Consider the following 12,084-nt stretch of genomic DNA (forward strand, 5'->3'; position numbering starts at 1 on the left):
AGTGCTATATTGATACGGGGATGATTGATGATGATGTGCAAAATGTGCCCGGATGAATATGTAAATCCGGCTTAATAGTCGTGCGGAAGCTTTTCTCGATATAACTCCAATGTTAGGCATCGGATGAGGGAACTCTTTGGACGTCGATTTTCCATCTACACTATTTTTAAGTTGGGCTCGTATTCAATAGCGGATTTTCAGATATGTATATATATGTGTATGTACATATATTCGAGTGGTGATATGCCAGGTTTATGGTGACTCTTTCGATGTATATTATATAAGCAAGTTTGGTGTGTGTCGATATTAAATGGTTTCGCAGGAGTCGATCGATGAGGTCTCGCGTCATCGCCCGCTTTTAATGCTCTTACGTCGGAAAAGCGGAGACGTGCCGAGTATTCCGCGACGAGGTTTCCCGCAACTCGATTTTCCGATCGGTTAGTTTATACGGTTTTACTTAATCTTTGACCGGGCTCTCCTCGAAGTCTGAGCGGGCTTAGCGGCTATAAGTAATAATCCGATTAATATTGGCGCTACACCGCAAACATCGTTTCGGTTTCACTTTTTCGCGGACGCATGCCCTATCGGTATTTTCCTCGAACGATATTCGACGTGAAGCATTTGAGCCGAAGCATGTACATTTTATTTTTAGTTTTCAGCCGTGTTGAAAATTTTAAATTTTATTTCGTGTATAGTGGTACTCAAAAGCTGAATAAAACGTTTTTAAACATAATGCCTTTTCTGATTTTCAAAGCAGTTTTATTTTATGCCGTTTATCGCTTAGTGACTTTCACATCTTCAAAGCATATTTATTCAGTTTTCTCTTCATTTGAGGAAATTCAAAAGTCACATGTGCCGAATCAGACCAATATATGTTGATAATATACATACATACACAATGAAAAAAAAGTTTTTTAGACGTTTTTTGTTGAAAATTTTGCATTTTAGGTGCATAATAGGTAAACAGGTGCATTTTGTTTTATTACATACCCCCGGTGGTGTCAACCTAATGGTTTGCATTAGTTTCCGGAAACCCGTTGTTAAAAATCAAAAGTTTCCGGAAACCCGTTATTTAATTTAAAAATTCATATAATTTTTGTCAAAAATTATATAAATTTTGAAAATTTAATGAACTTTCATGTAATAGTACCTTGGACGAAAAAAATGTATAATTTGTACATATATGTATATGTATTTTCAAAATTCATTTTTTGTTATAATTTTGGAAACCCGTAGTTCCATAATTGGCGTGACACCACTGCATACACAACATCATATGTGCCACGATAAGAACTATACCAGGCAATAGATTATTTGTTTACATACGTACCAACCATTTTTCAAACACAAAAGGACATAAAATACAATAGAGACATCTATGGACAATTATTATTTTTTTTAACACACAGCAAACTTCAGAGAAATAACTTATGTAGGTAACATTTTATAAGATTCAACAAAGTGGAGATGCTAATAACTAGAATTTGGAATTAAGAATTATAGGAACTGAGGGAAAGGATATCAATTTATTGGATCCGTCATAACAATTAAGCTAAAAAAATCGGAAAAACGGAAACGGTCGATCTGTGTTTCAATAGCCACAAGATCTGGCCAGTAGTGTATTTGGCTGGAAGTTTAACCCACAACCTCACTACTGGTTTGCTATAGATCTACCAGTGCACTACGCTCTGGCTTTGTCGTAGTACAGCAGCAAATCACTTATTTGCTAAAATTCAAGTTGTGCAAATGTATCAAAACTGCAAAATAAAACTCCCAGTTGAAAAACTGCGAGTGCACAACCTTTTTGACAGGCTTACTTTTCAGATTGAATTTAATTCGTTGTGCATTTTTAGATGAGGCCAAATTGGTTGACTTCCTTTTGCTTTGTCCCAGCTCTTCTTTATAAGCTTGCTGAAGCATTATAAAGTTTCCCTGAATAGAAAGCAGGATTTCACACATACCCTTAAATCTCTTGTTGTCTACCGTCAGAAGAAAATGAATGATAAAGGGAAAATATAATATGCTAGTTTGAAAAGTACCAGAACTGATAGAAATATTGGTATAATAGTATTTCCATGGTTTGTTCAGGAGTAATTAAATTATTGAACATGTACTATTAAGTATCATCATATATTTATACTGCATATAGATGGGTTGGTGCATAGCTATTGTATGTCAATTTTTGAATTTGTATCGAATTTTAAGTTTGTAGATGCTGGAATAATTCAGGTTTTTCTTTTCAAGGTGATTAATGTATACATATACCACATACAGATTCAAAAATGGACATACAATATCTATGCACAAATCCATCGATATGCATGTATGTATGTATGTATGTACATATATTATGCTCATTGAAATGGCAATAAGTAGGCACCTAGCTAGAATGAAATGGAAGCGTGTTGGATAGGCTTTAATTATGAGATTTGTTTGTGTTTGATCGCCTCTGAATTACATATATTGTTAAATGTGCTACGTGACATAATACCGTATTGAATTTAATTGCGTTTCAGAATATTACCATGAATGTATTGTGAAATATTGTGACGCATTTTAAAACGCACGCATTAATGTATTTTTCAACGGTGATAACCGCAACGTTTCGCTTATCCTATTATCGTCGCGGTAATAATTCACACCAGTTTGACTTTTTGCGAATATATATAATATACATATTAAATATTGGTCGAGTGCCTGAAATATCATATTTCAGGTTTATCGACGTTAGTCCATTTAACCGAATTGCTTGTTAACGCGACACCGCCGAATACTTTGGCAAAAAGGAAGACCCGAAATTTATGTTCGCTTCTAACCCTTTTTAGCCCTACGGGGCCGCCCACGCACTACGTTACACGGGCGCGTGTGTTGTTATATCGAATATTTGAAATCGAGAATTTTGCATTTTGGCCACCGCGTTCCTCATTCCCCGATCGAAAGTGGGGGTTGTAAAAATGTCTTAAAAAATGTATACGCGCGCGTGCCTTCAGTCTCAAACCCTTTTCCGAGCTTTTACGGCTAGCTATCTCCTTATTTACGGTTGTCCAACTTTTGCCTTTTGGACGTGTTGCGATTTTTTATAGCACGTATTCGAACATATTTTCCGTTTGTTGTATTATATGCGAGTGCGAAACGGCTCGATCGATTCAACTGTTGTGCTCGTATCGTTTTCAAAGTTTTCCATCGTGGAAAATTGAACGACTTTTTGGAATGGTTGAAAACGCATTTCGAATAAATGGAATTCTGAAATAACCGGAACGTTATGTCTATTATGTTGTGTCTGAATGATGTTTGAATAACAGAATTATACTACGATACAAATATGCACAATGCGTTTTGCGTGCAGAGAACCGTGAAAAAATGCACGTTTGGAATATCGGATAGGAACATTATGAGTGAAAATTTTCGAATCCATCTTTAGACAGCATTGATAAAATGCTGTGATGTAGGAAATATATTTATTTTATTTTTTTATTTAATTTACACCAAGAAGGCCTAACAGGTAAACCCAATGCGCCTTCCTGGCCAAAGACAATTATATAAACATATATGTACATCATCCATATATACACAAATACTTCCACGTATACACAAATACACATACATAAATACATATAAAAATACACATATACATATACATACATACACACCTACACATATATACATATATATATATATATATATATATATATATATATATATACATATATATATATATATATATATATATATATATATATATATATATATATATATATATATATATATATATATATATATATATTCACATATACATACATATACATATATATATATATATATATATATATATATATATACATATACACATACACATACAATAAATACATCCCTATACATACAAACATTATACATGCATATACACATAAACACATAAATCATTACAATTAGTTATTGAGTTCAATTGACTCATATTAAATAGTTCTGACATAAAAATAATTCATTAGGAACAAAATTCAAACTCCTAGGATTAAAATCACCCAAGATCATGACTTTCCTGCCAGCCAAAACATTAAAATTATTTTGCAAATTTGAAAAAAATGAATTTATAATAAGAGGAGATTCATTCATTACTAGCTGAACCCGGCATGCGTTGTAATGCCACAATAACGCGTGCAATTCCTGTTCTCATTCTCGTTCCCGTTCTCGTTCCCGTTACACATACATAGATATATTTGCTGACGTGGGTCATCCGCTGTGTGTTTGTAGTACAGCCCTGAATGGTCAGTACATACATTCGAGAGTGAGGTAGGCGTGGCGCGATTATTGTTACACTCGCGGGTTGATGCGTTGAAGGCAGGATAGCTTTACTTTCGCGTCAGTAAAATCGTAATTACGAATATTATTATTAAGAGGTCTTTTCCCGTTTTTTTTCACAGTAATCTTCCTGGACACGCATACAACAAATCCTGAAAGTTTCATCGTAATCGGCTCAGTGGTTTAGAAAACTATTCGAGACACACACACACACAGACATTCAATTTTATATTATATTACATGTGGTTTAGTATCATACGGTTATCGAGATGCAACGTAGATTTGCCAACCTGATCTTGTTGAATTACTACGTACTCTATAGTTTTGCTGTCAAAAACTCGTCAGAAACCATTATAGTTGCTATGCAGATAACTTGTTGGAGCTTTGTATGACCATGTATATAGGTATATATACATATAAATGTAGAATCGATATTGTTAGCCCGAGGTGATTTAGTTGTAGAATATGCATGTACATATGTATGTACATATGTATCATATATAGAGATGGTTGTGGAGTTTCGGTTGTAAACTATTTGTAACGGTTCTTCTTCATTAAATATTATATTTGAAAATGGATGTAATATCTCCTCTGTTCTGAAATATGATATTGTATATACAGAATGTATTGCAATTACGCAAAATAATTTTCTATGGATTCATACATATGTATATGTATGTACATGATATGTAATTTGAACAAATTGAATACGTGTGTACATGTTGTATATTTTATTGTATGTAGTACATTTGTACAATTTAATAGGATAAATTTATTTTTTGAAGGATGGTTTTTTTTCATCGCCCTTTGAAACTGAATATAAGCAGATTTTATTTCGGGTTCATATTTATATCTCGCTTAAGTGTTTTTCATCTTTTCGCATCGTTTTATATTCTCTTTATGCTCGGCCGTCATCGCCGTAGTCCTTGCGACTTATCATACACTTTTGGCCGGCGTTTCCGTGTCCGGATTAACTTCGTAAAATGTGTCTCGACTCGCAGGAACACGGTCATGAATATTCCTAAGGATTGCCAGAAAAAGGACAAAGTATACAATTAATTTCCCGTCATTTCAAAAGCATAATTTCGCAACACGCATTATTTTAATTTTTCATTAAGCCGCGCTGCGAATCCGCCATCATTTCTAGAGAAGAATGTGCTGATTTAAAATTTCATTACAGTCACCGTTTTAAAGTTTTACACGATCATCTTGCAAAGAGAAAATGTGTCTTTTGTCCCTTTTAAAAAAAGACGCCCTTTGTATCTTCAGTGTATTTTTTTCGGTTCTCATTATCTTCCCCTTTAATTTGTTTTCGCCTCTTTTCTTATATTTTTTTGTTCTTTTCTTTCACGGCTTACGATGGTGATTTTAGATCTTTATTGATTCCGTAACGATGGTAATTATCGAATATTTGGCATATTTCTATTGTACTAATAAGCTACCTTTTGTATTTCAAGCATTTTAATAAAATATTCGTAAGCAAAATAGAAAACGAAAAATAAACAACAGCTATTTTACAAAGAATTTAAAATAATCACTTTTTTAAATTTAGCTTATATTATACTGTAGACTTTCATATATTATATATTGAATAAGGCAACTTTACATAATGGCAGAAGGTCAACGAAGGAAAAGCTGAAACGAAAACGCCTTGTGAGCTTTTGACGAAGTTTTCACGAGTTTTTCCGTGTCAAAAGACATAATCATTGTTTTTCTGCGAAGGTATACATTTTGCGGGTCGTTTTTCATAGCGTACGTCTCTAATGAGAGAGGATGACGCCATTAACTTTTTTGTGTTCGCACTGGGGTGGAATAGGGGAGGTCTTCGTCGTAATTAGGGACTTTAATAAGCTCCCCTCCCCCTATCGTCGCTGTTCTCAGGCGAATGGGGTATTGTTGTATTTTTTTTGAGCTTTTCAGACCTCTTTCGACCCGATAATAATGCGGGGCGTGTGCGTGTTCGTCTCGCAAAGGCCCATTTGTCGGACGGATGTTGTGCGCAGAAGCGTATTTCAGCCCAAATATTATGGACCGTTATGAATATTCATGGGCCGCCACTCAAAAACGCTCTCCATAAAAATAAGTGTCATTTACATTTTTCGCGATTAATAATAAACCGATTTGTACGGGCGAGGGGCGGAAAGTGGGAGTGGGAGATGGGATGTAACACGGACTGTTGTTGAATGTGTGCATTTATATTTTTTTGATTAATTTATTGACCACTTTCGGTGTATCGAAATACAAATGAAGTTGTTTTCATCAAAAACATAAATTGAATTTATGCATATTTATGATAACTTTATTCAAAATATCTGGTGTGTCTGTCATCTATTAGCTTTTGTTGTTGGGTGAATTGAATATGGAACGAAAATTTTTATTCGATAGTTATTCCTTTCCGTTGCAATACATTATGTGTATGTACATACATATGTGTTGTGTATGTACATTGATATTCGGTTTCAATTTGAAATTTTGGATTCGGTATCGGTAACTAATATATTCAAGTGTCAATAAAAACGCAATAGCAATCAAATATGAAATGAACTTGTACGTATATATTTTATATGGAAATGTGAGGTACTGGGCGCAATAAATAGGTTCATATTACGTGGAAATTCGAAAGGGAACGTTAAACCGGATACTTTGAATGGACCCTTTTCCATTACGGCCGTTTTATGACCGTGACGCAAATGTTTCAAATATTATATTTTTCCCTACTATTTTGTTGGATTATTTGCTACCTGAGGGAAAGTGTTATTTTTCTCCGGTTCTCCTTTCGCAGACGAATGTCTTCTTTTACCCATGTTTTTTTTTCATTCGAGTTCTCATGTTCATTCTGCTTCCGTGTACAACATGAGGGGTTTCATCAAAAATAAAAAAAGGAATTACAATATCGCAAGAATGTCATTTCTCAAGGAAAATCAAAATCCTGTAACAATATTAAAAAATATGTTGGGATACATTTTTTAAGATTTAAGATAAAGATAAAGGTTTTTTATTAAAACATTTTATCTTTATCATTTGATAATAATAAAATTACAATATTAAGCTTTCCATTTAAATAGTTTCAAATTATCTTTAAAATATATAAATATATCTATATATATTTTAATAATGAAATAGCCACATTGCTACAAAATGGTTAAGACATTGCTTTCTAGTTTGCGGTTTTTATTTTGTTTGAATTTGAAACATCTAATCGATTTTATTGACAATGAGTCAGTATTATCCGGCAAACTCGGATATTACCAGGCTTCGCCCTGCGCATGAGTAACGTCAGAGTCCTAACAAGTTAGTTTTTTAGGAGGTATAATATTTTATTTTATTTTATTTTATTTTATTTTAAAAAATCAATACCACAGAGACTTGACAGGTTGCCCCAAAGCGTCAATGTGATTTTAATACAAATAATAAAAATCATAAAAATTACAAAAAAAACATCATAAAAAAAAATAATAAAAATCATAAATAAAAAAAAAAAAACATAAGAAAATAATAAAAATCATAAATAAAAAAAAACATCATAAAAAAATAATAAAAATCAAGTAAAAAATATGTACACAAAATAAAAACAAAGAAATAAGATTGAAAAATTTATATCGTGCTATTTAGGATGTGTTCCACCAACTCAACATAACTGGCATCGAATAGGTCCAAGTATTGTGCCAGTAAGTTAAGGAGTCGAACAGCTCTCGAGAGGGGGGAGTTCATGAGCACGTTTGATTTAGCCCTAATTGGTAAAAATATATCATGTTTTCTTAAAACTCTACGATTTTCCGGGGCCCAGAATTTTAGTTTCTCCAGGATAGTGGGATTGTGAATCTCTCCTCTAAGTAATTTTACGAAATGTTTCCCAAGAAATAAATCTCTTCTCTTTGCCAGGGAGTTGAAACCCAAAGATCCCAAGACAAAGGCACTAGGGAACAGATATGGATAAAATCCAAATGTTTTCAGATATAAAAATCTAAGGAATTTCCTTTGGACTCGTTCCAACATTAGAGAGTAACGAAGTTGATAGGGAGACCATATAATGGAGCCAAACTCGAGCACACTGCGAACTAATGTACAATATAAGAGACGAATGGCAGTGAGCCCTAGTTCAGACGAATTACGGATTACGAATCCAAGGATTTTTGTTGCCCTATCACAGATATTCTCAATGTGAATGTTGAAACTCCAACTATTTTCGAAGACTATTCCCAGATCAGATATAAATAATTCTCTCTGAAGAAGAGAATCATGAAATTTATACGGATATTTAATAGGAGAACGAGAACGAGAGTAAGAAATGACCCGACACTTTAGGATATTGAAGGGAAGTTTATTAACATTAGCCCATTCATAAATAGAATTCAAATCCTCTTGCAAATAAAGAGCGTCAGGTAAATCAATTATTCTCTTATAGATTTTTAAGTCATCCGCATATAATAAAAATTTAGAATGGTGAATAGAAGATTGAATATCGTTGATAAATATTAGGAATAATAAAGGGCCAAGATTTGATCCTTGGGGAATCCCAGAAGTGGCAACATACTCATAAGAAAAGCAACTCCCAAACTTAACGAATTGACGTCGATCCTGTAAATAAGAAATAAAAAGACCAACAAGATTATAAGTAAATCCAATAAAACTTAATTTACTAACCAAAATTTTATGATCAACTTTATCAAACGCCTTCTCAAAATCAGTATATATTACATCCATTTGATTATTACAATCCAAAGTGCTGGTTATGTCATTAGAGAAACATAACAAGTTGGTAATAGCTGATCTGGCCGGACGAAAGCCATGCTGCTGATCAATGAGCATACTTTGAAAGTGATTAAAAATGTATCTGTGTAATATTACCTCAAACATTTTGGCTGGCGCTGACAAGATAGTTATTGGTCTGTAGTTCCTTACACAAGATTTATCGTCCTTCTTATGAATAGGAGTTACTTTAGAGCATTTCCATAAATTGGGGAATGAAGAGTTCCTTAGAATTAAATTAAAAATGAATTTTAAAGGTTCTAAGAGACTAACCTCACATCCTTTTAGGATGTAATTAGGGATGGAGTCAGGACCGGAAGAATAAATATTTTTTAACTTTAGAAAGCCATATTTCAGATCGGAAGAGTCAAGATGATTAATCGCTAAAGTGGGGAAAGTAAATTCCGAGTCATTGGTAGGTTCCATGGAATCAGTAGGATTATTGAAAACTGATTTAAAAAAGTCGGCAAATCCATTAGCAATGTTTTGATCACCCTCTAACAATCCAGAATCATTGTACATAATGGTCGACTTTACACGATTTACACGTTTAGAATTGATGAAGTTCCAGAATTTCTTAGGGTTTTTAACTATGGAACTTTCACAATCAGCTACATAAACATTATATGCATTATTAATTAATTTCTTAATTTCCGTACGTAAAATACGGAAATTATTTAAGATAAGAGGATTGCTCGATTTCTTCCAGAGTTTATGTGTTTGATATTTACTTTTTAAGAGATTAATAATTTCTTTAGTAAACCAAGGCGGATAAATCCTTTTACTCGTCACTAATCCTTTCAACCGAAAACAATCATTAAAAATAGAATATATAATGTCATAGAAATTAGAGAGGGCCAAATTAACATCTTTGCACTCATAAACTCGCTCCCATTGACAATTACAAAGAATATCATTTAAATATTTGAAATCAACATTTGTAAATAACCATCCATTTAGGACAGAGGTATTAAGACAGTTATTTATTAAACGAAGTGAGGAATAAGTTATAGTTAATTTTAAATGAATATCAAGAGCAGGATGATAGCTGTCTTCAGGAACCAAGGAATCAACTGAATTTGAAATAATAATATTCTGACAATCTAAATTTGTTAATAGAAAATCCAACATGGAATTATTAAAATAGTTTCGAATAGTATTAATTTGTTTTAAGTTGAATAAAGATATAAAAAAATTAAGGTCATCAGGAAAACAGTTAGAAGAATTCAGATTAAAATCTCCAGATATAAAAATGCGACCATTACTTAAATGTGAATAATTAGATATAATTAAATCAAAAAATCGCTTATAAATATTTGGTGGAGATCTTGGTGGAAAATAAATAGTACATATGTATATAAAAAAAGGAATGTTAACAAATCTTAGTTTTAGCCATACACATTCATGAATGTCCTCAAGATGACTAAGTCTTTCAACCGAAATAATATTTGTATTTTTAACTGCTAGAAGAACACCACCACCTCTGGCAGATCTATCATGGCGATATATATTGAAACTGCTGTCAAGTACTTCGGCATCATGTACAGATGAGTTTAGCCATGTTTCAGTAATAGCAAGGACGTCAATAGATCTAGAAGCGGCGTTGTTGTAGAATTCCTTGAGTTTTGTATTTAAACCCCGCACATTTTGATAATAAAGTTTAATGTTACGGGTCACGGGTTTGGGCAATCGGTTTCGAAGAGATTTTTTTGAGAAATAACCATTCTCTTATGCCAGTACCTATAGGCCAAAATTCAGGATTGATAATTATATTAAAAGTTTCAGTATCTACACTAATTTTAAATGACGAGCACATGTCAGTTTTAGCAACCTGAGAAACGTTGATTCTTTTATTTTTAATTTTATTTAATATGAACTGTTTCACAGTATCACAAGTGCAGTTATTTGCCAAATTAAAAACGTGTACATTCTTCAATTTCGGAATAGTGGCCACCTGTAAAGTTTTATCAGGTGCTCCAGATCCACGAGTGTATGGCAGTCTCCCGGAAGAAGTCCCAGCGACCTGACTGAACGAATTTGAAGGATCTACAGTAGAAGCAGAAGCAGGAGCACAAGAGACAGGAACATAATCAGATGTTGAAGCAGAAGCTGATGTAAGTGTAGTTGAAGATGAAGATGGCAGAGGTGAAGCAGTAGAAGATAGCGCTGCGACCTGACTGTAAGATTTCGCAGGTTTTATAGGAGAAGGAGGAGAAGCAGAAACAGAAACAGTAGAAGCAGAAACAGTAGCACACCCAGGAGTAGATGCTGAAGCTAAAGCAGACGCGAGTGAAGTTGAAGCTGAATAAGGCGGAGGTGAAACGGTAGAGGATGCCGCTATAACGTCATACGGGCATCTGACAGGTGTTTGTTTATGTACTGTAGTATTGTTACATTCAGTTGACAGTGTGGAGAGTTCTCGTAATGTTACCTCGCCCGATTGCAGAGTTGTAGGTTCAACAAAAACAGCTGGAGCCAGAGCTGCTGGAAAGGGACGACACATCATCCTCTTTATTTCACCGACATCAGTGTGGATAGTCTGGAGGGACTCCACAGCGATTTTTAGCGAGGCCAGGTTATTAAAAGCGACGCGTGCGATGGATACTATATTTTTAATTTCGTCGCTGATGTATCGCACCCTGTCCTTGGTAAGGACATTGGCACCAGATCCTTTTTTTGAAAGGTCCGCGAGTATTCTCTGGCTTATAGTAACAATATCCTCCATGGTAGAATGCGAACGATTTAACACGTCCAGACACAACGATAGCACACGATATGTCAAACATACTCCTAGTGTCGTTTAAGCGATTTTGTAAGGGAGTTTTCCATCCCGGATACTGAACTCTTTTAAACCCATTTAGGATATACACAAGTAAGGGGTTGGAAGAGATAAATCATATACATATATGTATGTATCAAATTTAAATGCTGTGGAATAGCGGACTAACACACTCGCCGGCCGTTTTTTTATGGGAGTCCTTCGATCTAGGGCTCCGAGACCAACAAACATTTTTATTTATATACATATGTACATAGATA

The 12,084-nt window shown here is 33.9% G+C and overlaps 3 protein-coding genes across 4 annotated transcripts in view; 1 reads left to right on the forward strand and 2 right to left on the reverse strand.

The window, feature by feature from the left end:
* LOC143910245 (zinc finger MYM-type protein 1-like) overlaps positions 1–12,084 on the reverse strand; it is a 727,250-nt gene that overhangs the window by 512,048 nt on the left and 203,118 nt on the right. The window lies entirely within an intron of this gene.
* Fur2 (furin-like protease 2) overlaps positions 1–12,084 on the forward strand; it is a 546,777-nt gene that overhangs the window by 235,621 nt on the left and 299,072 nt on the right. The window lies entirely within an intron of this gene.
* The window catches only part of LOC143910244 (uncharacterized), a 64,147-nt gene continuing 59,946 nt past the window's right edge, over positions 7,884–12,084 (reverse strand). Inside the window, exons 2-3 of the mRNA XM_077428633.1 lie at positions 11,301–11,476; positions 7,884–11,222 (exon numbers count right to left, since the gene is read on the reverse strand). Of these exons, the coding sequence (XP_077284759.1) occupies positions 10,712–11,222; positions 11,301–11,476 (687 nt within the window). The 3' untranslated portion in view covers positions 7,884–10,711. The remainder of the gene's footprint in view (positions 11,223–11,300; positions 11,477–12,084) is intronic.

Source organism: Arctopsyche grandis, chromosome 4, assembly GCF_051622035.1.
Source record: "Arctopsyche grandis isolate Sample6627 chromosome 4, ASM5162203v2, whole genome shotgun sequence".
Lineage (NCBI taxonomy): Eukaryota > Metazoa > Arthropoda > Insecta > Trichoptera > Hydropsychidae > Arctopsyche > Arctopsyche grandis.